At 44.7% G+C, this 27994-nt stretch overlaps 2 protein-coding genes across 2 annotated transcripts; one reads left to right on the top strand and one right to left on the bottom strand.

Annotated features, from left to right (window-relative positions):
• Positions 1-91: 91 nt before the first annotated feature.
• htr7c (5-hydroxytryptamine (serotonin) receptor 7c) lies at positions 92-13117 on the bottom strand. The gene is made up of 2 exons (XM_047015730.1): positions 12427-13117; positions 92-824 (listed from the first exon to the last, which is right to left on the bottom strand). The coding sequence occupies exons 1-2, from the start codon at positions 12891-12893 to the stop codon at positions 92-94; spliced, it is 1200 nt and encodes a 399-aa protein (XP_046871686.1). The 5' UTR covers positions 12894-13117.
• piwil2 (piwi-like RNA-mediated gene silencing 2) lies at positions 6663-27918 on the top strand. Its single transcript, XM_047015729.1, has 24 exons — positions 6663-6772; positions 8195-8318; positions 18218-18696; positions 18787-18892; positions 19297-19396; positions 20202-20429; positions 20594-20704; positions 20890-21007; positions 21210-21334; positions 21921-22001; positions 22123-22236; positions 22759-22947; positions 23251-23335; positions 23600-23692; positions 23892-24032; positions 24482-24595; positions 25003-25191; positions 25314-25415; positions 25645-25761; positions 25848-25936; positions 26168-26273; positions 26403-26656; positions 26943-27050; positions 27573-27918. The coding sequence occupies exons 3-24, from the start codon at positions 18241-18243 to the stop codon at positions 27727-27729; spliced, it is 3183 nt and encodes a 1060-aa protein (XP_046871685.1). The 5' UTR covers positions 6663-6772; positions 8195-8318; positions 18218-18240; the 3' UTR covers positions 27730-27918.
• Positions 27919-27994: the final 76 nt, after the last annotated feature.

Genomic DNA, 27994 nt, shown 5'->3' with positions numbered 1-27994 from the left:
CTCAGTGGTTAGGGCGTTTGACTGCCAATCAAGAGGTCGCAATGTCGATACGTTCTTTTTCCCCGCCCCCCCCCCCCCCCAATGGTTCTCGCTACACCTTGAGAGCCTCGTGGACCCCCACGGCCGAGAGCCGGCGGTTGATGTTGCGGTAGCGGCACCGCAGCAGGTCCTTGTAGGTGGCGCGCAGGTCGCGGTTGAAGAAGGCGTAGATGAAGGGGTTCATGAGGGAGTTGGCATAGCCCAGCCACAGCAGCAGCCGCTCCAACCAGATGGGCACGCAGCTGCACGTCACGCCGCAGATGAAGGGCCGGGCGGTGGACAGGATGAAGAAGGGCAGCCAGCACACGGCAAACACGCCCACGATCACGCCCAGCGTTGTGGCCGCCTTCTGCTCGCGCTTGAAGATGGAGATGTTGCGGCGCTCGCGGTTCAGCAGCCGCGACAGGCACTCCTCCGCCACTCCCGGCGGCTTCAGGCCCTGCATCCTCAGCGCCTCGCTGGCCACCGTCTCCAGGCGCTCGCGCCGCGCCGGGTCGGTGAGCCGGTGCTTGGCGCCGCTCTTGCGCGCCGCCCGGAAGATCTTGTAGTACATGAAGAGCATGACCAGCATGGGGATGTAGAAGGCCACGGCCGTGGAGTAGATGGTGTAGCCAATGTCCTGGCTGATGAGGCAAACACCACCCGTGTGGACGTTCTGGGCCCAGCCGCAGAACGGCGGCAGGGTGATGGAGGCCGATGCCAGCCACACCCCCAGGATCATCTTCGCCATCAGCTGACCGTTCTGTCTGGCCGGGTAAGTGAGGGGGCGGGTGATGCCCAGGTACCTGGAGCGAGGGAGAGGAGAGAAGAGAAGAAGAAGAAGAAAAAAAGGAGTTTAGCAGGATCAGAGACTACCTCCTCATCTGAACCCCCGGCCTCCGACACAGAGGACAGATCAAAACAGAACCCCGCTATGCTGAGTGCCGCGAAGCAGATGAAGAAGAAGAAAAATAAATCGAACCCAACAGGGTTTTAGAGAGTTAGTATCACCCAGGGATTCAACTCATCCTTCTCTGCCGTTTATACAGACCTTCTTCAGCTTAGTGGAGTCTGTTAGCATGTCAATGGGGAGATGCATCTCTGCTTGCGTGTGCGGCTAAGGCCACAACCTACTTCTACCGTGATTCATCTCCTCAGGGAAAAGGACTGTGTTCCTAGCAGGGCTCCTACAACAGCCGCGAAGGCACGAGGACTATCCCCGGCCATTTATTTTCCTCGTGATCAAAAGCAGCCGAAAAACGTCGAAACATCAAAGAAGTGCTTCTTTTCAAAGAGAGAGTCTTCACACTTGACGTCATGCGCTTGAGAGAAAGCCCCGTCATCTTCTAGAAGGCCAACAGGTTCTTTACTTAGGTCCAAAAGAAGATTACTAGGCATCAAAGCTCTTCCAGCCATTAAAGCTACAACCGGGTGCACTGCCAACTGGAGGTTTTAGAGAATATCTACATAAACAACATACTCTTACATCCCTAGGTCACAGGTTGGTGACATACAACAGCAAGCAGTGTTGTGATCCAACTAATCTGTATTCATTTATATTTTTTTAATCTGACTGTTTGCATGAGAGAAGCTGGTCAAATGCTGTGTCATGACTGTGGCAAAAGGATGACGTCAAATCCCACGGTCTGAAGATGTACTTAGAATTGTGAACGGGGGATTTAAACAGGCGATACGGGTCAGGATGTTTACACCCTACGCTGAGGGAATGGTTAGGAATAGTTTGTTGCCACACGGTCATGTAACACTGCGTCATAAATACATTCAATGAGCTGAAAACACTGTTTAAGGAACACATCTGTATGTTCAGTCGCTCATTTTTTGGACTTTTTACAAGAAAAGCCATTTCGAAACCACTCTCACGTGGACACAAGTCCCGCATCACCACTCTCACTGAAAAAGAATTAGGATGTGTGCCGGTGTTGAATTATTTTTTCTCTCTAATTTATCCATGTAGGGTGACTGTGTATGCCATTTTACAATTGTTGGATAGAGCAATCCTGGTTCCAGTACATGTGACTTGTACTATAGATGTTCGACATCTGATAGTGCATATCACCACAACCGAAGCACCTGGGAATCGAAGCATCTGTTGCTCATGGAGCCCCCCCTAAAAGTTTCACTAGCCCCCCCAAATTGTTTTTATAAAAATAATAAATAAATAAACGTTTTAATTATAATTTTTTCGTCATATTTTTTATATAAATGTGTTAATTTCTCTTCCAAAAACCCACTAGAGGACACTATTTAAAAGGATATTTTCAAACATTTCTTCTGGGGGAACACGCCCCCCAGACCCCCATAGTTTTGCTGGGTCACAGGAAAAATACTAGGGGGCTTAGCCCCCCCCCAAAAGTGTGTACCTAGATTCTCCCCTGCCACTAAGCGACACTTGATCCAGGGGGTCACTTCTCTTCACGCGTACAAAGCGACACAAGCCGATGGGAGCCCCTTCAAGGAAGTTTCACACTCCAGGATTCAGACACTTCTACAGTTGTGGCTACACCCCCCCCCCCCCCACACACACACACACACACCTCCTCCACCCCTCCTCTTGGCCCTCCAGGGGATTGCAAAGTCCAAGACAAACAGTGTGTCTGACTTAATGGAGAATTCCGTTACTTCCGCTAGGCTGCCAGCAAGAGAACAGAAAAGTGAACTGTTTTTCGCACACATGATGAGCTGGCCCCAGTGTTGCTGCGCTGCTGACGTTCACTTCCAGGGGCACTTCTCAAGCCTTGTAGGCCAGGGATGGGAAACACAGTGAAATATTTACGCTACTGCAGCAGGGGAGGGCGAGGGATGCTATTTCGAACCTTTCTTGCTAAATGGGGATTTGGGTGTGTCTATGGTGTGGGAGGGGGGACACAGGGGTGGGAGCCCGTGAAGTGAGTTGAATTGCTTTTCACCGTTGACTTCTTTGAGGAGGATTGTGTGTCATATTCTATTAACTGGGTTCTATTTCACAAAGATGAAACATTGTAAAAAAAAAAAAAGACTAATGAAAAAGCCTAACACTGCACTTGAGAGCCTTCAGAAATTGTGATTATGCTTTGTCCACTTTGTTCAAGAATCGGTGCAGTCAATTTATAAAATATAAGGATTGGTAAACTTCAATTTTGCTTCAAGATTTTCTACTTATCTCTGTGATAAGATATTTTTCGGAGAAAATGTCACTCTTATCTTTATTAAACAATGGCATCGAATCCCTTGCTGCGAGACATTTACTTTAGTTTCATTCATGATGTGAATGAATATTGATATTGTATGCCATTCATAGCTGTCATAATACTCAACTATGTGTACTCTAGGCTTGAGACTTATCCGGGAAGAAAATCTGTATTTTTTTGAACCCTAGAAATGTCAAGTTGCTGTTATCAATTGAATGGTCAGTAACCTACTTCCGCCTCGTCATGGCCTCTTCATGGCTTTGTTCAGCTTAGAAAAAAACGAGCATTGAGAGGGAGAAATTGAGAAAATAACGAAAGCTGGCAAAGCGCATCCTCAGCACATACTCACTCTAAACCATTCAGTGCCAGGACAAACTCGGGCCAAAGTTGTCTTGTGAGCACCCTTGCGTTTGTTTAACAAAGACAGTCGGGAATTTCAAGCCCAAGTACGGAGAGAGAGCACATTTCTAAAAAGCGCTCATTCATTTCTGGGGTCTGAAAAACATCAGTGAGCACATCAAATCTATTCAAAGACGAGAAAATGAGAAGGCTCCCCATTTTCCTGTCCCTCGATCTTTAATAAGCTCCGGAAAAACTTCCACATATGGCTCTCACAGTTAGAATAACTTACTTTACACTCTTAAACTTTTCTCTAGCTGGGTCAAGGTTAAAAACCAGTGAGCAATGAAGACCCAGCCAGAAGCAGAACAAGCCTCTTACATAAACTGTCTGAGTCATGGCTGTGAGGCGATGGCTGTGTGCAGGGGTTTGTCATTCCTTTGCCTCCCACCCTTTCCCACAAGCTAACCCTAACCCCCTTAAAACCCGCCCTAACACTAACTCTAACCCACCCTATCCTTGACACTGACCCTGACAGTAATCCTAACCCACCCTACCACTAACCCTGAACCACCCTATTCCTGACACTTAGCCACCTCAACCCTAACCCGCCCTGTCACACATGCCAACCCTACACTTGACCTACCCACTCTTCTGCCTCCCGAACCTCTCAGATTACATCACTTCCTCCCTATAACACTGTTGAAATGTTTGAACTGCCTAAAGGACATTAAGGTGATATGAACAATATGGTATCGAGTGTGAACACGCTATATTGCGGACTGACAAGTGGTGAGTGCATTATTGGGTGTGTTTATTTTACAGAGAGCATTTTGGAGAGCACTTAAACACTTGTTTACAATTGACATCCGGTTAACCCAACAAACGATGACTTAAGGCACTCAGAGCAATTTTATGTTGTGAGATAGAGTATGCAAACAGACTTTTACATTTATTACACTGCATTCTGGGAAAACCCAGTGTGTAAGGATCCTGATTGGCTGTGCCTTGAACACAGGGTAACAGTCATGTATTTCTATGGCCAGAATGTTTACTATCTAGACACACCTTGATTTCTCCTCTGCAGCACATGTTCACAGGGAAACTTGGTTCAACTCAATCTCACCTAGCAGTTGAACAGGGCAGGTCTATAAAAGGATTTATTGCCATGCTGCCGTGGGTCATTACATGTCTAAGATACCACCTGTGTCATTGAGGTTTATAGTTTCCCATGGAGAAAGATGATGGCATGCTATTAGCGTCAAATCTATAAACTGCTAATGTGCTCTAATCAGACAGGGCACAGCTGTACCTCTCACTCACGAGGCCAGGTGTGTCAATTCAAATTAGAGCAATTTTTGTACAATCGCTTGAGTTGTAATTAGATAATTTGCTGTATCATTCAATCTTCTGGGATGAATAATTATACTTGGAAACCAACTATGTAGGTGTAGGGTTGGTATGTCTGCATGCAGACATCTGTGTCACATGAATGACATGTGAACCCACATCCACAAACTAATTTAGCAAGGTCCAAAAAGACTCGCTCAAATATTCATGAATGTGCCCACTCCTTTCTCATTACTATACAATGACTTAATTATGTTGCTGGAATCAGAATATTCATGGGTCTGTTCATCTATTTTTACTACTAAGGCAGCCATGATTATCTGACTTCATACTCTGGTCTACATTATTTTCTTAGGCTAACAACAGGATGTGTTTTCTATTGAACAGCTTCTTTAAAACTAAATGTTGTAACGAACAACAACAAACTCCCTACTCTTCAGAAGCCCATGTACGTGCATATTCTTACTTTTATTTTTTGCTCCCTTTCTTTTTTCTACTTCTTAGTTACCACGGAGACCGAATATGGAGGTTGCAGGTGTTTTTTAGGTATCAGACCACTTTGCCTCTGTGTGGGAAGGGAAATAATATACCCAAATGGTTCAGCTGTTCTTAAACCGATGACATAACAACAATTTAAGCCAATATTAAGATCTATGTTTCATCTCCCCTTGGCCATTAATTTACCTTTTCTGTTGAAATCCAAATAGCAAATCCCAAGCCACCGTTCTAAAACCATCCCCGAGACAGACCACAGGCGGGAGAGAGAAAGAGAGAACAAGAGAGAGAGAAAGAGAGAACAAGAGAGAGAGAAAGAGAGAACAAGAGAGAGAGAAAAAAATCCCCTTTCAGAAGAGCTTTTTGCTCCCAGAGCTTTGACAAAACAGTTTTACTGTTTTATTTGGACAAAAAACATGACAGCACACACCATCTTTCTTGCAGATGTGTCTCCACACATTAGATTTTTATGATCTGGGTTCCACCTGTTCATGTTCATCACACACCATCGATCAAGTCTCACATCCTTTCCAAGCTCAGTCACCAGCAACACTCCAGCTGAGGTGCACAGTGACTGTGGGAAAGACAGCACCGGTTTGTACTCTGCAAATACAGTTTTACAGTGGAACATGAAGGCATGCCATACCCTGCCTGGCTTTATCAATACAGACCAACCGTTATCTTCAATCCAATATTTACATTACATGACAGGGACAACTGTTTTTTTTTTCTTCAACAGGAAGCCATCCATCACAAAACAAGGGTTGGTCTTTCTGTTTAGACCTGAAGCTCTTGTCAATTCGGTTTCTATATGTACATGGTTGAAAGGTATAATACTGTTCACGGGAGCTGTATCATATGATTTTGTGTACGGGCCCCAGTGCCCATTTTGAAACATAATGATAGGCAGTTATATTTGCCATTTGGGATTCATCAAAATGTCTGTGTTTTACTCTCAACTCTTGCCCTATTATTTGTATCAGCGACGGTTCTACATTTCTTTTGCTGACTGGGAGGAGGCCAAATTGAATGTAATTTGATTTCACAACAGACACTGATATGCATCAGAGTGAACGATTTTGGAGAAACACCATGTTCCTGATTATTCTCCTCTCTACAGATTTTTATTGTCAAAGGGCCTAATATTTTAACAATATAACAGCATTTAAATCAGAAATAAATATAGGCTATGCATTCACTAATGCATATTTTGCACACAGCGAACAAAACACTAGGCATATGTCAGCTTCCTCTCTGTAATTTTCTGTTGTTTATAAGCGAGACATGTCAAAACATGTTTGAACATCGTCAGTACTTGTTATCTCTCCGTATCTGCGTATTGTCATCACAGACAGACCTGTGTACCTTCGTCCCCATGGCAGGTGAGCAAACTAAAATCAAACCTTTAAAGAAAAACAACAAAAGAGCCAAAGCATTTTGTTTGTTCAGAGGGACTGTTTTGGGAAATTTTCTGGAGAATAGAATCGAATGTCACTTTGTGCAATCAACGGGGAGGTCTAGAGAGAAGCAACATTTCCAACTTGTTCACCACTTTGGACAGCAGTCTATGTTTTAGCACAAACTTAAATGACGTCTTACATTGAGATTCATGCATTTGTCATTCAAGAGGAAAGCAACTCCTCAAACCATAACACTGTATGTGTACTGGAATTTGTATACAGCTTTAGACTAAATTAAAATAAACGTACACAAAAAAAACACACTGTCACACACACAAACATTGAATCACGCATGTGCAGTACAGATGCCAGCATGCACAACCTAATTCAACTGTATGTAATCTCTGAGCTACCACTGGGAATCCCATTATCCTCCAGGGTGAACGTTCACTTCTGAAAAATGCACCATGGCTACTTCATGCCAAACACGCAACATGATTTATACTAGGCTCCCCGCCCTGTTAAGAAGACATTTAAACCGGCGGCTTTTTCCTCTCAGTTTCCTCATCAGATTACAAGGAAGTCAGTGCTACAACGTTGTGTTTACAGCAAAAGCAGGTCTCCATCTTTGACAGGCTCAGCCCCAAAACATTTCTCTTTTTCACTTGCCTTGCACAGAACTGTGCAAAATGTGCAAATTATTCAGGTTGTCGGACAAATTATTCCTCCTTGAGAGTCGTTACATGAACCCTTCAGCTTGAGGATTTCTTCAGGGAAATTTCCACGGTCTGTGTTTGAGCAGTGTGCTTGCTCTCTACGTATGATAATGCTTATCTGGAAATAGTTCAAGGGATCTCTGATTAGTTGTGGGTGTCTCATTTAGCAGCTAAAGCAAACAATAACAAAACCAAGGAGCAGAAATTCAATAGCAGCTTAATGAATCCATAGCCCTACTGTAAAGATGTGTTTGACAGCTTTCACATTTAGGTTATTGAATTTGTATATTCCAAATGTGGGCACTCACTTCTGTTTAGGGCAACTGAGGGTTGAGAATCATCAAAGCCTGAATAGTTTCAAACTGAATTACCAAATAACTTGCAAGAGTTATTCAATGCATACTAAAAGAAAGCTTGATACTAATCTCATCCCAAAAGATTATACACGTTTGATTCAAAGTTGACATAACATGAACTCAGATATATTGCTCATGTGGCTTGAAAATTGAAGTGCACAACCACATACAAGGAGAGAAGCAGCAATAAACTTGTATTTATTTCTTTGGCTTCTGAATGCATTATGCCAACAGTAATGTGGGTTTAATGTGACACCTTCACTTTGATCTGACCATCCTGGCTTTGAAAAGATCAGCACAGCCAATGCCGTGTCTCCTCTTTCATATTTCAGGGCGAGCAGGGCACTTCAGAGAGATGGACGTGTGGCACGGGACGGGAATACTCTGATGTGTGAGGCCTGGGTATCACTCTGTATTACCCAAGGAAGTGTCAGCCATGTCAAGTCATCTGTGGAGGTGGGTGTGCCGCCGTGTCTGTGGGTGGACGCTTCTACACACGGCACCCAGACAAGTGCTGACTCCCCACGGATCAGCATTGTCACAGGCTCCCAAACAATTCATTGGATAGGCAAGGGGGAGGGAGGGAGGACGGAGGGGGTTGATGAGAACTGTTGACAGGCTTTATTGTGTTGGCACGTCAGCCGGTCCTGAGATTACCAAGGTGCCTAGGGCACCAGCATGAGCCATGTTCTGGCATCCCATCTGGTATTGGGCATAGCCTCCGTCAGAGGTAAAACAGGCTGTGACAGTGGACGGGACAGTGCATGAAAGGAGGCCGGTATATAAGTATGACCCCCGATGGGACACCTGTATTTTAAGCCACACTTTCTATCCGTACTTGATTCAGACAGTCATTGAGTGCATTGCGGTGTATTTCCATTTTGCACATTTAATGAAGATCTGTCTCCAGCAATAACAAACTCCTCCATTACCTTCAGGACAATTTTTCAACAATTCTAGTGTGGAAGTATCCTTTCTATCCCTCGAAGCAGTTCAATTATTCATGCCAGGCTTGTGAAATATTTAAGAAACAACATATTACTATCGGCGAGGTTAGAACTGGCACTGACATGAGAGGGGAACTTTTGAAGAACAGGACCCGGCTAAGTGTAGGTACTAGATGAAACGTGTTGTGAAATGCCTAAGGAATACTAATCTGCTATTATTGAGATGTCGAGCATGCATGAAAACATGTTGGAATTGGATTAGATTTGAAGAACCTGAAACTGATTCGGATGACTAACAGTACTCGGAGCTTATGCCGTGGTAAACTGACGGTTAAATCAGTTGTTGGCACCCGGTAGCTATACGTACAGCCCACTTAGAAAGGCCAGAGGGATCACTGGAGAGTCATTATCATACATGGTGTTTGTGACCGCCTGCAATGCAGAAACAAAGCCATTCAAAAATAAATAACTCCACCAATATTTTCCCTTTCTCTTTCTTTCAAACACACGCACACTCCTTGCACCGTGTGTCAGGGCCAGAGGCAGGCAGGATGCGACGTAAAAGGTCATAAAAAGCACAGTTATTATTTCCACAAGAGTGGCCTGTGTTTTTTTCTGTGTATTCTTGATCCATGGGTCTGGCTGCTGACAGGATCATGCTAATCCACTGGTCGCACAGGGACCAAATAACTCTCTTGCAGTGCTGCACAATCCCATGCTGGGAGATGACAGGAGGCCTCAGCGTAAAATCGATACACAGCCTCAAAGGATTCCTCAAGAACTTGCATAACTCTTGGTGAGATGAAACCACATGGGCCTGTGTGGCCCTGGTTAGAGTGCTAAATCAGTGCTCTGAATGGCCCCTTGTTCAGCTCTCTGTGTCATTTACACAGTGAGCTGTGAATGGCCACTTCTGTAAACCCTTAAGTAAGACAATAAACCCTCCACCTCATCAAGAGTCCTTCAAAACATTGAAGAAATAAAAGGATGCAGAGATAATGCATTTTCAACAAAGCCGTTTATAACTGAGAATGAGTTGTGTTGTGTGTATTGTCTGCTTGCAGGCTTGCATTTTCTGAATAACAGGACTCTGATATGACAGGATGCTAATGAATGTTTGTGTAGGAGAGCCCCTTGAATACCTGGATTGGCATGAATGCTGCTATCCCCGAGGATAATCACATGCTAATCTGAAAGGTTTCCTTCCATTTCACATATCATTGCCATGTGGTTTTGTCTAGTTACAACATTAAATCCCTTACTCTTTGTTGTCTATGCCCCTGCATTTGCAAGAGGCAAAATTTGGAAGGGTTCGTTTGGTGAGTTGCATGGGTATGTTACAAGTTGACAGATCAAATTGCCCATTTAATCATTTGTAAATTGACAGATCAAATTGCCCATTTAATAACTTGACATGCTTGCTCAAGAGTCTGTTTATTTGCACATCTGCTGAGCAAATACAAAGAACTACCAAGATCTATAATTACACAACCACAGAACTCTTATCTCACGTGGAGTCAAACACCTGTCCCTGTCCTCCCTTCTCACCTGCCTTCTCCAAAGACCAGCGGTAGGCTTCAACCTGGGCCAATTGTCTGTCATTAATCAAGAAAGCCTTCATTTGCTTCAGCTTGGCAAACAAGAGGTCATTTTGACTTTGCTCCCGGCCCTGCTGTCTTCCAAAGCAAGGTTTATTCTCACACATTAGCACCGTTCGTTCTCCCTTTAAAAGGTCAAGGGAAAAGAGCCCGGATCAATGGCTTTGCACTGGACGGATCATGGCTTTCTGGCGTAATGCAGGAAGGGTCAGCCATAAAAGCTGTGATGTCAGGCTGTTTTTGGAGATGCAGCTCGAGGTTCTATTCTGGGATGACCAACCAATGATGTTATGCGCTATAAAAGGACAGATGGTGAGTTTACTGGAGGGTGAATAATTTCTTGACCAACACTGCACCTCCATTGGCCAAAAATGGTACATATAAAATAAATATCTGTATATAAATAACCAGACATTCACATCACCTACACATTCGCAGTTTACTTCTCTAAGTTTCTTGACATTAACAATCTATTTAAAATGATACCATGTGACCATATAGCATGCCCCTGCAGATGGTGACGTGGTTTTAACTTCTCTCACTGTAAATCGTTTTTCCCTGTGGCCGCCTGGGTGAAAACCATGGGGACGCTTTGAATGTTGTCCCACAGTCAATGGTGTCCTACAGACACACAGTAAAACATGATGATTTATCCGAGGAGCTCATGTTAAGTGTACCAAACCAATTGAAAAGTGTCATGGCATTGCTTCCAATTCAACATGTCATATTTCACTATTCCTTGTTCCTCATTTAATAATATTACTTCCTCCCAAAGACAGAATATTTCTTGTTTAGGGAAGCATTGTCAGCACAATGGGTACATCTGGGTGTAATGTATGGAGCTAATATGGAAATATGATCAAGCAGGGGAAGGTATAATCGTATCACTGAAAACTCTCATCAGATTTTGTCTCAATTGAGGTTGCTAAGGCTGGACAACCTGATTGATTGCCAACACCAGTTTCATACTAAACTATTGGGGGGGACTCTGGAATGTCTTCAATCTGTCAATGTGGCACAATCAACAATGGTATTAGAATGATCTCAATCTCATGAGGGTTATGGGGCGATTGATATAGCAGGGTTCTTTTTCTATTTTTATTTTCAACAGAGGTTAGGTAGGGAAGGGAGGGGGGTTGTGGAGAGGGAGGTGGCATAATAATACAGATTATTTTGGTTGGTTTAAATATAGCGCATGAGGAGATTTATGTGTGGAGACAAGCAATCTTTTGGTTGGGTTGCTTGAGTTGACACATCAAAGGGTTGGTTCACTCTGTGTGTGTGAGCGCTGGTATACAAAGCCCCGGTGAGCATTGCGTGTGTAAAGGTTGCTGAACCACTGCCCGTTTTGTTGCTCCACCAACACTGTAATAGCCAGGATCTTTTTAACTGGCAGAGCGCTGTGTGCAGAGCAGATGCCAATCGAAGGCAAGGGACGTGAGCCAATACTGTGGGCGTAATACAATCTCACTTAATGGTTTACTTGTAGAGGACTTTTAACAGTTTGCAAAAAATATTGGCAAATTAAGGATGTTATTTTATTTATTTATTTATTTAAATGGGGGGGGGGGACTCAAATCAATTATGAGAAATATTGCCCACTTCAGAGAACTAATGATAACTGAACCAGAATGATTGTAACAAAATTAATTAAGCAATAAATTAATCACAGTCTGACCATTTTTGTTCTGAGAGAATTTTCCGGAGAATACCGGACAGATGTCTCACCACAACCACCCGAGCTGCAACTGTTCATTAATCTCCGAACAGGCGTGCGCCTGCTTATTAACGCAGAACCAGGCATATGTTGGCGGAACAAGCAGTTGAAGTCCATGGCGTGACTGGCTTCAGCAAGTAACGAACACATTGACAAGCTTTCGCACAATGGTCTCCAACTAGGTATGAAGACACAAAAGGCTACTTTCTTTTTGACACACACAATTTAACTACAAGGTGCATGGTCTACCAATGTGCATGACAGTAGCTGAATGATTTAGTTGGTTCACTTCAATAACTTACCTGTCAACACTGATCACACACAGGGTCATAATGGAGGCTGTGCAGCACATTACGTCCATACCAATGAAGATATTGCAGAACACTTCACCAAAAAGCCACTGGCCCCCCGTTAGGTCCGTCACTATCACAAAGGGCATGACGACTATAGCCACGGAGAGGTCCGCCACAGCAAGTGATACTAGAAGATAGTTAGAAGGCTGTCTTAATTTTTTAACAACGCACACAGCAATAACCACCAAAGTGTTTCCCATTACTGTGACTGCGGTGATGATGGCCAGCATCACTCCGATAATTATCCTCTCTGCCTCGCCAAAATGAAGTAATTGCTCCCCGCATGACTCGTTCCACATGGCTGTAGGAGCGATGGTGATGAGGACGTTGTAAAAATGCTCCAGAGTGCCATTGATAACTTCGGGAACATCCTCTCTCTTAATGAAAGTGGAATCGACACCCGAAGTATTGAACATCACGGCGACGTTATCCCGGCGGCGATGCAAGGGACACCTCGCCAGAGTATTCCAATTACGCGCATACTTGATCAGGATGGATCGGATTTTGGTTCCAACAGTTGTTCATTTTTTCATAACCTATAACAGATTTTTTTAAAGCGGTGTGAAGCACACGCGCCCACTTCACCTCCGCTCCACTTTTGTCCAACTCAGGAGTAGCCTACACCTGCTCAAGAGTCTAATTCGCGCGCCTCTCACACGCGCAAGAAGACGATTGAATCTATTGCGCGCACGCATGTGGCACAGGCTGGTCGCCTTTTACTGAAATCTAATAAGGAATTCGAAAAGTGAACCGTTTTGACCACTGTATGCGTTGTCCGTTTTGTGAGATATATTTTTTTATTTAATTATTTGAAGATTGTTTTTGCATGTCCTGCTTTCGGCTGATAACCAAAAATAAGAGAAAGCTGAATCACAAGTAGGCTAAATATTTCCGGAAATGTTCGGCTAAAGATGAGTATAGATCATGCTTTGTAAATAAGGCAACATGTTGAAGTAATTTCTGAAGAAGCATAGAAATTTGAATCATTTTAGAATAGCCAAACCAAACACATAGAAACGTCGGATACTATAGGGAATGAGCATAATATGTTGTCAAGACTTTTTTCACGGTATACCCAGTGCAAATGCTTGGAATACCCAGACATCTGCTTAGGAAACCATATGCCATCCCTGGCTAAAAGAGGTCACGTCCATATATTTATAGATTACTCATATTGTACATATACATAAGCCCTATGATGAGAAAAACGTCATAAAACAATATTCCCATCAGTAATTTTGAACATCAGATCACATGAGAATAACTTCTGACCTTTGCACAAAACAATTGGGGAATTCAGATCTACAAAATCTGTTGGGGAAAATCTGTTGTCCTTTCCATGTTGCAGCATGGAAAGGACATTGAGAGAAGCTTTCCCAGGACATTGGGTATTTGTATTATCATCTAGGCAGAAACAGCTGTGGTATGTTAGCCCTCTAGGACAGGGGCAGAGGATGGAAGAAGGGAGGGGGGAGACCACCGCTTTTCCCACAGACCACTGCTGTCACTCTACCGGATGTGATCATCACTGCCTGGGGGTTTACTCACCATTACCCGCTGTCCAGGCTGATGGGCAGGCCGGTAATGATGATTGTCACATTACATTAACTCCAGTGACCGGTGATGCTAGCTCCTGGGCCAGCCTGCTGTCACTAAAATTGCCCCAACCACTGTGAGGACAATGTCACTGTATGGCATCAAAGAGATGCTACGCATTTCCATAAATAAATAAATAAACTCAAGGGGCAGGTTGAGAGCTTGTGCAGAACAAGCTTTCAGCAGGACAGTACCTTGTTAACTACAACTTCTCATGTAATAGACTGGAGCTGTAATGGGGCGTTTATTTATTTTTTTGACAATTAACTTTAAGTTCTGTCAAGACATTCACGTCTTGCTTTAACCATTTATTGCAATAAAATAAAATGTTTTTTTTTCTGGCTGTGTGGTTATATCTGAGGGGGACCTCCTGACCTTGGAGCATAGCTAGTATACAAGGACATACAGTAACAAGGCAGGATATAAGATCCATTGGTGGACAGGAATCATTTAAAACCTACAGTGGACTTTTTAACAAGCAAGTCAAAAGGCTTCACAGAGCATTGACAACATATTGTACTGACGATACATAAGACATTATGATGAGCTGGGGGTGGTAGGAGGTGGCAGCAATTGCACAATCTACAGGTAAGTCTCACACATCATAAGGTCAAATCAAATCAAATCAAATTTATTTGTATAGCCCTTTTTACACGCAAGCATGTCACAGAGGGCTTCACATGCGCCCATAGAACTGCCCCTCAACCAACCTAAACCCTCAAGGAAGACAAGGAAAAACTCCCAGAAAAACTCCCACCGGGAGAAAAAATGGAAGAAACCTTGGGAGGAGCAATTCAGAGAGGGATCCCCTCCTCCAGAGACGGTTGGTAAGAGAGAGGAGCAGAACACAAGCTAAACATAGTCATACAGTGTCAATGGGTTTTGAAACACCAAAATCCATTGTTCGGCTTTATAGACGTTGGATGGGACCGGGAAACTCGCTGTTGGCCGTCATGGAGACTGGATTCCGGGTGACGACCTGGTTCAGCGTTGGCAGACCGACGACCAAGCAGGTCCTGACAGCTCAAACCCCCCACACCACAGGGAATGTGTGGGGGGGGGACAGAGAGGAGAGCAGGGATTAGAGAATGCCAGGAGCAGCTAACAGTTACAGTCAAAATAGAATGAGATCCCCACCGGTCAAGTGTGGACTAGTGCAGCAATTTAACAGAGCAAAAAGGGTATTTGATGCAGCTCCACACACCAAAACAACGACAGCCCCCCTCAGTTGGAACATGAAATCTGTTCCAGGGGAAAGAACTCTAAAGTAGGTTATACTTATACGAATAAGGATGAAAACAGCCAGTCCCCCGTTGTCTCCAACTAGTAATAAAAACTATAACAGTAACAATATACAGGGTATCATAAGGTATGATGTGTGAGTGTGTGTGTCTGGGTCTTTGAGTGCACACGGTATTTAAGTCTGCAAGGTATTTAAGGAGAAGGCCTGGAACTTAAATGATCACACCTGCAGTTGATTGCGTGAATTACATCAGCTGATGACGTGACGCACCGCTCGAGTGCCCCAGCTTATAGATCGCATTCCTGGATCGCTAAAGACCGTCAGACATTGTATCTTCTGTGCAGCCGGAGCATCGATGGGAGATTTACAAATGTGTGGCACATCCACTCCTTTGTGGACAATCAGTCACCCCATACTCTCCACTCAGATGGCTCCAGGAATCAATTCTCTAAAACTGGGCTTGCCTGATAATGTCTTGAATTCATGAGTCAGCTCAATTGCATATGCTGTGTAGGTTTACAAACCACCTACAGCTTAGTTGGCTGACACATGTTGTGACCAATCAAATCCATTCTCCGTAGCAAGTTTATTGCTGCACTTTTAATTCAGGTACAGTTTATTGAGATTGTCATGGGAATCGGGTTTGGACAAAGTAGATAATAACACTGTGTTTTCAAATGCGAACACTGAGTTAAAATAAAAGTTCTGCACTGTTGACATAGAACGTGGTATGATTACCTGGGTGTATGCCCAATAAACCAGATGAGAAGACAAAGATAATTAGGGTCATTAATTATTTTATGGTGATGGATAACTGACAATGATCACCTTAAAGGCTGTGTCAGTTATACACCACATACTGATACTAATGCTGATATGCTAAGCCTGTGCTGCTGTAAATGTGCCATAAATCATGAGTTAGTTTGTATGTAACGAAATAAAGAATATTGTAATTTTATTTGATGCCAAAAAGCAGAAAACAATGTGAGTAAGACGCACAGTGTTTTATTTGCTCGTTACCTGACCAAATACATCTGAGAGCATGGACTTGTAAATGCATTACTTTCTGGAAGACTGATTCAATTATTCTAGGAGGGACAAGCTGGGAGCAGAAAATCATCCACTTAATGCTTCTGGGAACATTTTTCTGATTACCTCAACAAGTCCAAAACTAATTGCCAATGTACCAAATTGCTGACCTGAAACCCACTATGAAAAGTATGGACCACTCATGAAAATAGAAAAGAAACACTGTTGCATTGACAGAAGTTTTTAATGCCTCTCTTACCTAAATTAACTTTTGATCAAGATAAAGTATATGGTCCAGTTTTAGCCTTAGCCTGACTGATTTGACGGTGGTATTGGTAGGAATATGGTAATATCAGTGCCTTGGAATGTACCAAAATGACATGCAAAGAGGAAAACAGCAGATTTAGGCCTACTGGGCAGTGGCATCTGCGTGTGTGTAACCACAAATATTTCCTAATCCCTAACATATAAACTCAACATTCAGTTGAATTACACGGTTCAATTTGCCAACAACAACTTGCAATCTGGCATAACCTCAACCGCAGAAGAAACATAAATATTTTAGATTCACAGGCGGTTCTGGCCTGGGGGTGTAGTCAGGTCAGTTAATCTATTTGGCATTGCCCTCTACACGACATTCTTATCCGGAAGTAAGGACCCTTTATATTACATACCATACCACATATTTACCACAAAAGGATAAAATAGCGTTTGAAATTGAACATATAGAATTGAATTTGAGAAATGTCATGTATTAGTGTATTAATGACACGAACACTGTTTTAACGCAATTTTAACAGACGAACAATGCAACACCAGCTAACCGGGCTTTTGTTAGGGCTAGCATCAAACACAATTACACGTGTATTGAAGGTTTTAATTCAACATTTCTAAATTCTGCCTTTTTGTTCTCTATGTAATATAAATTGAATGCAAATTATTTTGAGACCTTATTTTGTGAACCGAAAGTATGATCGATCATTAAGCCAAACTGACCGGCCATTCGCCCACTCCATGCTCCGAGTGAATGTGGACAGTGTTGCTATTGTGCGTGCGTGCGGGCGCGCGCGTGTGCGTGGCACCAATTGCTATCACGGTTGATTGGTCGCGCGCATATCAACAGTTCAACACAATATTCAATCAGTGCATGGATGAGGTGTGCGTGGTCGAGCTGCGTGGCGAGAAGTTCATATAATTCTGTCTTGCATTAATTTACTCAAAAGAAAAATCGTGTTCCCTCGTTCGCGAAGGACACATCAATTTTTGCTGGGCGAAAGCCTGAGTCTGTGAAGTTGGAACAAAGTTCGTTGTTTTAATATATAATTTTGGACGTTGATGAGCCAGATAAAGCATTCCACTGCACTAAAAGAAAACCGTCGAAAAAAGGTTTGTTGTGCCATTTTTAATGCTACGGCGGTTATTAATTGTGTTAAATTAGCATTAAACCGTAACTAGCTAGCGAGTTGGTTGGACTTTCTTCATTGCATGTGCTTCTAAATAGATGCTAGCTACTGTAGCACCTGTCAGCAAGTACATTTTCCAGTTTCGTTGGTATGGGGTTTTTTTTTTTTTTACAACTAGCTAAATAGCAAAGCTGCGTCTGTAGCACACAATAAAGATAGGACTTATTATGTGAATAATTATTGTTAATCAGTAACTGCGTTATAAAAATTGCCCACAAGAACAGCTAATTGGCTTGTTTGAACAATATGTCCCCGTGACTTGGCCAACTAGCTTCGCGCTTTGTTGTCCTTGCATTGGTGGAAAGTCATTGCCGTCGCAACAAAGTCAGTTTGTGACTCATTAGTTGTTCATTAATTTGCCATACAGGGTGTGCATATGGTTTGAAATGTCTTAATTTGATTTCCACAGACATTACACTTCAACTTGGTGTTATGGATCCAAATAAGCCTCAGTTCCCAGGCCTCCCTGGTGCGAGCTGCATGCCTTGGCTGCAGCCACAGGGGCGGGGGCTACCGACCGAGGACCCCGCCGTGGGAAGAGCCAGAGGCCTCTTGTTCCAGTCACAGCCACCTGTTGTAGGGAGAGCCAGGGGTTTCACCACCCTGGGTGATACACCTCCAATGCTGTATGGAAGAGGAGCGTCTCTCCCTATGGCTGAGCCTGCTGTTGGTTTCGCCAGGGGGCTGCCAACGCCATCTGATGAGGGAGGACTTGGTCGTGCCCGAGGGTTCCTACTTTCTGCTGCTATACCAACAGTAGGAGTTGCTCGAGGGGCACCTCTTCATGGTCCGGATGTTCCCCCTGTGCAAGCCCCCCCAGGTCAAACCGTCACGCAAGACGTGTCGGAAGAGATGCCAAGTCTGCAAGTTGAAGAGGAGGTAGTGAAGGTGAGTGATGTTTATTGTCTGGGGTTGATGATACTGACTGTACAGTCTTTTTTTTTTAAGCAAATATCTGACAATGTAATATTGGGACAGGTTCAGATGCCAACCACAGGCCTAGGTTCAACTCTGGTGTCCATGTTCCGGGACATAGGCATAGACCCGTGTAAGACGTCATGGGGCAGGGGAGTTCCCCCACTGGGTAAGTATTTAAAAGATCAGAAATGTTAGAAATGTAAGTCTTCTGAGTTCATGCTGGGAAGTGGTTACTTTGATCTTTTCCTCCAACGGAGTGAAAGTTAGACAGAGTGCTGTTGAGTGTTTGGGATGTGGATTATACAGAACATTGGATGAAAGTGGAAAAAATTGAAGCACTTGTGACTGTTTTTAATGGAATGAACCATCTCTGGGAGTTGGTATGCCATAGATTTACCCTCAAAGCTCGTCTCCCAAGTGCACACCATCAACATTTTAAGATGGAGTCAAATAGTTATTGATGCTTTTAAAAGATTCAAGGAAGGAGTGCTCTCTGATGTGTGACTGTAAGATATAACATTGATGTGCTGAATCCCAGTGGTCTTATCCCCTCTGGGGTGTTTGGTACAGGGAGAGGTGCAGTCGAGTTCAAACAGACAGCCCCTGAATGTGTGGTCGCCGGCCCAGGAGGAGATGGACCATCTGAGGAGGCGATGGGTAGAGGCAGCAGGTATGAGGCTGGGAGACCACAACATGGCTGTGCAGCTTATATACTCTCCAAATGTCAGGACGGGAGCAAACTGCTTCGGTCGTCGAAAGCTTGGCAGGATGTTGTGGAGTGCATCATTCATACTGAGTACATTATGATCCTTTTCCTATACATCCCTTACATGACTTTTGATCATTTTTGAATGATGTCTTTCTGACCTATATCTATGGTTTCAGGCCAGTGGGGATTGAGTCATGCTTTCATTGTTACTAATTCATTTTCATGAAATGTATGAGAGGATGTCGTAGACCTATCAATTGGATGTACAATTCCTGGATATTTCCTCTTTCGAAATGCAAAACCACATATTGTGATTACTGCTGTGTACTCGTAGATCAGAGTTATAGAAAATAAATGTCAAGTTGGATAGAATGGCAAATCTGTGTGCGATAATACGATTTGTAAATAAGGTCATTTAGACCAGCCTTTCAATGCTTTTACTGGTAGGGTATATGTCTGGGGTTTGAGCCCTTGACTGCAGATGGCAGGAGGTTGCAGGTTCAAATTCTCCCACAGTACTTTGAATCGGGACAAAAGCATCTAAATCAGGGGTGTCAAACCCTGGTCCTCGAGGGCCGCTGTCCTGCATGTTTTAGATGTTTCCCTGCTCCAACACACCTGATTCAATTAAATGGGTTGTTATAACGACCATCCATTTGAATCAGGTGGAGCTGAATCAGGTGGAGCTGGATCAGGGAAACATCTACACAACACTGTTAGGTCTACATAAATGAATGGATAAATAGTGCAATGTGTTTGTATGCAGCTTCACTGGCAGTGGTGCGCAATCTAAGATGGTGGGGATTGGAAGAGCAGGAATAATACCGATGGGTGTAGGGAGAGGACACACTGTGGCGTCTGCTCTCCCCCCTGGCCCTACCCTGCTTCCTGCCCCTGCTGCCTCTCTTACGCCCCCTCCCTCCCCCCCGAAAGAGGCCCTGCAGCCCCCTGGTAGCTCACCATCCAAGGGAGAATTGAAGATTGAGGCTAATTGGTAATAATAAGCACACAGTATAATTACATTAGCTTATGCTATCTTTAAGTAAACATATAAAATAACAATAGTTACAGTTAAATCCTCCTGAATCTAATTTGGGGGGGGGGGGGGGGGGGGGGGGGGGGGTTGTGTGAATTGAACAAATGTTTCTCTTCTTGCAGTGCTCCACTGCATAAGGCTGGCACAAAAGGAACTCCGTTGACCTTAGGGTCCAACCACATCCCCATAGCCTGCCGGAATGAGGCAGTCTATCAATACCACGTCACTTTCACGTCAGTATGGAAAAGAAAACGCTTTAGCATGGTTATCCTTTTTAATTCTCAATATCAATCATTAACTGTTGTAAATGTTGTTGGCTCTAAAATGCAAATGCCTGGTTGGGGTAGTTGAGGTAGGGGACCTTGGACCTGGGTGTATAAGATATGTAAATTCCTGTCACTTGAATATTCATTTTCAGACCAAATGTGGAATCCATGGGAATGCGGTTTGGCATGATGAAAGACCACCGCCCGACCACCGGGGAGGTCGTGGCGTTTGACGGCTCTATTCTCTACCTCCCTGTGCGGCTTGATGAGGTAAGTGCCATTCCCATGCATTACCCATGAGCAGCCGAGATCTGGATGGCAAAAACACCAGAGCTTTGTGCTTCAGTGGGTCAAACTGCATCTCCTTGTGTGTGAAGAGACGTTTGAACCCGTTTGCGTCATTGTTTCACTCGGAACAACTGGTGTCAACCAGTGTGGAGAATAACGGCCTCTGTCAACCGTTCTCCACCAGGTGGTTAACCTGAAGAGTGAGAGAAGGACCGACAACCAGGAGATTGCAATCAAAATCCAGATGACTAAGATTTTGCCGCCCAGCTCAGATCTCTGCATCCCTTTTTATAACGTGGTGCTGAGGAGGTAGGTCGGGGAGGGATGCATAATAGCTCAGTAGTAGAGCATTTGTCTGCAAATTAGAAGGTTTCAGGTTCAACTCCATCCCCCCCCCAGCCCTAGATGTCGCTTTATATGAAAGCTTCTGCTAAATGAACACTGAATACAGCGTGGCCACCTCATTAATCAACGTCTAACCTCACAGCAGTCCGAGAAATTCAGAAGCTGGTCTGAGAAATTCAGAAGCTGGTCTAAGAAATACGGGAACTAGGGTCTATTCTCTGCGGGAAAGCTGTGTTGAGAACAACCATGTTGTCTTTAATTAGCTAATCTTTCTCCTCTTTGTTCGCCACGAGGAGTCATATTCAATGTGTTCGCTAAATAGCTTCAAGCTAAAACAGGCTCCCTTGAGAGAGGCCTCTACTGTTTTGCACAAAGCCAGACTCCTTTTGAAATGGTCTACTTCCTCTAAATCCTAAAAGCCCTTCACTGAAGAACTAATTATCCTTATCAAATATGTAACCTTTTCCAAAAACAGATTTGATTTCTGTTCCAAAATGTTCAATTAGGGTTCCAAGCATTACTTTTATCTCCTCTCCCTTGTTTTGTCAAGGGTAATGAAGATACTGGGACTGAAGTTGGTCGGCCGGAATCATTACGATCCAGAAAGCGCAGTCATTCTTGGAAAACATCGGTGAGTACTTGATTTGGATTTCTCCTTTTACCCCCCCCCCTCAGAGAGAACGTCTCTGCTTTTGTAATGTCCACGAGACTGTGCTCACTCCAGCTCCCCTGGTGTCTCTCTGCTCTCCCAGGCTGCAGGTGTGGCCGGGGTACTCCTCCTGCATCAAACACACGGACGGAGGGCTGTATCTATCTGTGGACGTGTCGCACAAAGTCCTGAGGAACGACTCCGTCCTCGATGTCATGTACGATGCACTCTATACATACTGATGTCATGTACGATGCACTATATTCATACTGATGTCATGTACGATGCACTCTATTCATACTGATGTCGTGGCAGCTCCGTGGATAGCTACTTCTGAAATTTCGCATCTCAGTGATTCTGCACTGTGGATCTTATTCTTGATGCAACTCCTTTTTTTTATATATATATATATTTTTTTTTATTCTTCTTCCTGGAATGCTTTTGTTGTGACGGCCATCACTACGGCTTAGATATACGCTTTGTATGTACATTGCAACATTGAATAGTTTCACAGATATTTCAAGATGGCTTATTCACTGGCATCCATAATTGAACACTCAACACAATATGCACCCACAAAGAGTACTGATTTAGAAACGCACACTCCCAGCACTTTGAAACCACTTCGAGAGCTTGTAACCAGCCTGAAAAGTGAATGAAGGGCCGTTGAGGGTGACTTGTTAGGCTGCTGGAGAAGGAATTGGAAGGTGTGAAGAGATGACCTTTTGGCTTTTGGCAGGAACGTGATCTACCAGCAGAGCCGAGAGAGCTTTCAGGACGAGTGCACCAAGGAGTTGATCGGCAGCATCATCATCACCCGTTACAACAACCGCACGTACCGCATCGATGACATCGAGTGGAGTAAGTCCCCCAAGGACACCTTCACCATGGCTGACGGCTCCCAGACCAGCTTCATAGATTACTACAGGTAACGCTGAGGAGGGTCACCACCAACAACGACCAAGTGAAAAGTCGGGACATTTTAGTTTCCTTTTTATTCCTTTTTTCATTTTATTTTTGTATTTAGTTCTATACATCCTCGAGGGGTTTTAGGTCGGTTAATTCTATGCACATCTCTTGAAGCCCTCTGTGACATGGATTGTAAAAAAAAAATACGTAAAAAAAGACATAAAAAGGCTACACAAATCAAATTATTTGACATACCGTAGTGTTTTCATGTAAATATTTGGATGTAATGATAATGTGAAGGTGTTTCGATACTTGTGAACAGCAAAAACTATGGCATAACCATAAAAGAGATGGACCAACCAATGCTTGTTCATCGTCCAAAAGAGAGATCCAAACCCGGTGGGAAGGTAATGTGTCACCTTTCAGAATCTATTAAGATCAAGGTTAGGATAAACAACGGCTTGGTTTGATATGTGTAGTTTTGGGATTCTAGTCCTCGTGGACATGTCTAGGAATAGAATGCCACCTTGTGGTATGTGTAAGTATTGAAATGGGTCTCTGCTTATGTCGCTTACTAAATGCAGGAAAACCAATGTCTCATACCTTTTTTTTTTTTTCTGTTTTTATTGGAGTGTTTTTAGTTAAGGACTAACTACCCTTTGCCCTTACAGCAAGTCATCACAGGCGAGATCCTGCTCCTGCCTGAGCTCTCCTTCATGACGGGCATCCCTGACAAAATGAGAAAGGACTTCCGCGCCATGAAGGTACAGTAATCGTGTGAGCAGTGAATCGTGCTCGGCCCCGTGGGCTATTCCTAGACTTCCATCCAGACAATCCGCGAAGCACAACCATTAGAAGTAAAGTGCGGTACAATAACTGAGGATGTAAAGGGTGGGGGGGGGGGGGAGAAAAAGAAAGAGAAAAACATTTAGTGAGCAAAAGGGGTTGTCTCTGCGCTCGTAGGACCTGACGATGCACATCAACGTGAGCGCGGAGCAGCACACTCAGTCTCTGAAGCAGCTCCTGAAGAACATTACCGGCAGCCCTGAGGCCTTGACCGAGCTGGCTCGCTGGGGCCTGGACATCGGCCTGGACATCATGGTGGTAGGGCCTTGTCCCTGCGCGCACACACAAACTATGTATATGTATCTTATCTCCACATCTAAACACTTTTACTGTGTCTGTATTTAATCCTACTCGACCGACCTTGGGCAATGCTGAACAGTTGTGAAAGTGAATGGGAATTCATTTAATTTTATTATTGTATTTAAAGTTTTTGCATCGTCACTAAGTAGAAACCTTGTAGAGTTCCTTTTACAGACTGTTAATTAGTTTGAGAGTAGCTTTTATTAAAAGTAAATAAGAAATATTGCGCCGTACTGAAAAGGCAAGTCCAAACAGAATAGGAAAAAATTGTTTTCTCCCCCTCAAGGTTAAAGGACGGGTGTGCACCCTTTGATTTTACAAGCACTCAAGACCCATTTGCCATTTGTGGGTGGTCATGCATATGGGCCTTGGTCTTGGTTTCTTTTGTGCTTGTCCTTTTGTTCCAGACCCAGGGAAGGAGTCTGCCCCTGGAGACCATCTGTCTGAAGTCTGCGTCCTTCGTCACCGGCGCTGATGTCAACTGGTCCAGAGAGGTTGTCAGGGATGCTTCCATCAGCTGTGTAAGTCCAGAGGGGAGGGAGGGGAGGGGGGGGACTACAGCACTCCCACCTCTGGGGAAGAGCGGGCCATGCTGGCGCTGCAGTGTAGGATGAGTTTGTTAAGGATGGGAGGGACATCGGTAAATGATGCTTATGAAGGGCGGGGGAGGGGGAGAAGACAGCCCAAGGCGCCTTTTGTCACTCTGGGTCGTTGTAGGAAGCGAATGTGTTTTGATGTCTCGCTGAGCGGTCGGTCACAGCTGTAAGCGAGGACGCGGTTCTCGTCTTTTCCGGTCTGATCACAATTTTGAGTTGCTACCCCTCGGGCCCTGTCGAGGACACCTGCTGCGGTGTCTGTTCTCAACCTCCCAACTAGTCCGATGTCTCTCCCACCACCACTTCCTCTCACTCACCGTTTTAACTCGCAGATCCCCATGAACTGCTGGGCCATCTTCTTCCCCCGGCGCTGTGCTGAGCAGGTGGAGGAGCTGGTGGCCACCTTCGGTAAGGTGGCTGGCCCCATGGGCGTCCGCCTCAACCGGCCCGTCCGCGTGGAGCTCAGGGATGACCGCACCGAGACCTACGTCAAGAGCATCCACTCCCAGCTCACCAGCGAGGTAAACACCCTTGTTTTGTTGCTTTGGGCCTGTTACTTAGAAGGTCAAAGAGTCCCCCCAAGTCTTTTTACTTGGTTGAATAAGTAAAAGCCCTGTGCTTGTTTTTTTGTTGTTTTTTCTAGCCCAATTTGCAGATGGTAGTGTGCATCATTACAGGCAACAGAGACGACCTTTACAGTGCTATCAAGAAGCTGTGCTGTGCCCAGAGTCCTGTCCCCTCTCAGGTGTGTTTCCTGTGGCATAAAAAAAAAACACCTCAAACTGTGACCTAAATAAATCTACAACTAATGTCTAACCAATGAGAAGGTTCTTTCTGAGAATGACAAGACAGTGGCAGAACGTGTAGGCATGTCAAAACCGACCAATGGGTTACTATCAGGTGGATGTGACTCGTAGTCGGGTTGCTGATGGTTACTGTTGTAACTGATGGCTCCTGGCACATCTCTTACAAAGGTCATCAACGCCCGGACCATCTCTCAACCCCAAAAGCTGAGGAGCATCGCCCAGAAGATCATGCTGCAGATGAACTGCAAACTGGGAGGAGAGCTGTGGACCGTGAATGTCCCTCTCGTGAGTCCTCCTCTCTGCTTGATCCAGAAGGTACTGCCTTTAGGGTGATTGTAGAGCTGAGAGCTGACTCTGCATCATCCTGACAGAAACACCTGATGGTGATTGGAGTTGACGTTCACCACGACGCCAGCAGGAAACACCAGTCTGTCATGGGATTCGTTGCCAGTCTGAACAGGTAGTCAGCCAGACACATACAGCTTGTATGCACTGTATCCCATATTGGTCTGGAAGGTTCTGGGCACACAGCCTTCCCCTAAATTAAATATGTTGAAGCTGAGACAGGGACATCTCACTCTATTGCCAGGAATCTCAGTCTGTGTGCGTTCCCATGATGGTTTACGCAAAGGCTCATGGGTAATCAATCAGCTTGTGTCTGTGTGTCCCCCCCCCCCCCCCCCCCCAACAGTCTCCTAACCAGGTGGTACTCAAGAGTGACCTTTCAGATGCCTCATGAGGAGATCATCAACGGTTTCCGCGTGTGTCTGCTGGCGGCACTGCAGAAGTATTATGAGGTAGGTAACACAGGCGCGTAAATACCTCTGGTACGTCAACGACGTGTACGGTAATAATATTAAACATGTATTGGAATGTTAACGACGCACAAATACGTTTCACTTCTCTTCCCCCCCCCCCTCCCCCAGGCGAACCACAGCTTCCCAGAGAAGATCGTCGTGTACCGTGACGGGGTGTCGGATGGCCAGCTCAAGATGGTGGAGCTGTACGAGGTCCCACAGCTGCTCAAGTGCTTCGAGGCGTTGCCCAACTATGAGCCCAAGCTGACCTTCGTCGTGGTCCAGAAGCGCATCAGCACCACCCTGTACTCATGCAGCGGTGACCGCTTCGGCACCTCTCTGCCCGGCACGGTGCTGGACCACACAGTCACCAACAGGGAATGGTGAGTGGAGGTGTTGTGCCCCAATAAAATAAAAGGCCTTGTTCATTTACATTTCAATAAATGGAACAAATACTGTGTTCATTTGGCAGACCCTTTGAGCCAAAACACCATACAGCGGGGATTCCAACCTGTGACCTCTATCTGCAGAACAGTGCTCTACTACTGAGCTTAACCCTAACGAGTTCATTTCTAACTCTTTCATCCAAAGCGGCGTATAGAAGGTGTGGGGCTATAAACCCATGTAGGCAATTTAGGCCTTCTCATCCACTCGTGTTTCCCTCCCCAGGGTGGATTTCTACCTGATGGCTCATCAAGTCCGGCAGGGCTGCGGTCTTCCAACACACTACATTTCTGTGTACAACTCAGCAAAACTCACTCCAGACCACATGCAAAGGTGATGTCAAAAGATGTGTGTTAGGGGGGGGTCTCTAACCCTGTACCTGGAGAGCTTGCCTGTTTTTGCTCCCACCACAGTTATTTGACCAGATTCAACACTAGTTACCTTATCAACCTGCTAATTATTAGGTTAGATTAGTGTTGGAGGTAAGACCTTCAGGCAGGTAGCTCTCTAGGAACAGGGTTGGAGAGCCCCTGCTATTGTGGAACGCTTCAAATTGGTCATTGTTGATCGGTGAGTGGCTGCTCAAGGTAGCCTATGTGCTGCACGTTGGTGGGTGAGTGGCTATGTTAGTTTACATTCAGGCTTTTGTTTCATTCCAATGAGTCAGGTGGCTGAGCGGTTAGGGAATCTGATGGTTGCCAGTTCGATTTCTGGCTGTGCCAAATTACGTTGTGTCCTGGGGCAAGGCACTTCACCCTACTTGCCTCGGGGGGGAATGTCCCTGTACTTAACTGTAAGTCGCTCTGGATAAGAGCGTCTGCTAAATGTAATGTAAATTTAAAACTTCTGCCCCAGGCTGACCTTCAAGATGTGCCACATGTACTGGAATTGGCCTGGGACCATCCGTGTACCAGCGCCCTGCAAATACGCGCACAAACTGGCTTTCCTGTCAGGCCAGTACCTCCACACAGAGCCAGCCATCCAGTTGGCCGACAAACTCTTCTTCCTCTAGGCAAGGAAAGTGTGAGAAGGGGAGGAAACGAGCAAGTCATATAATCCTGAGGGCCTTAGTGGTAGAAACGAATGTATATTTTTCTTTTGGGTTTGTTCACTGTTATTACAATCAAACATTGCTTTTGAGATCATTACTCTGTAGTTAATCTTCAATTATTCCAGAATCCTTAAATCCGAAGTTGTATTTTTAAAGGAGCCATTGACGCCAGAGGAGTTTGATTTTTGTAATGTAGTGACATTGCTGTTGCAAAAAATAAATACGT

This window comes from Hypomesus transpacificus, unplaced genomic scaffold (assembly GCF_021917145.1).
Source record: "Hypomesus transpacificus isolate Combined female unplaced genomic scaffold, fHypTra1 scaffold_31, whole genome shotgun sequence".
Lineage (NCBI taxonomy): Eukaryota > Metazoa > Chordata > Actinopteri > Osmeriformes > Osmeridae > Hypomesus > Hypomesus transpacificus.
This window is presented reverse-complemented; position numbering and strand designations above follow the sequence as displayed.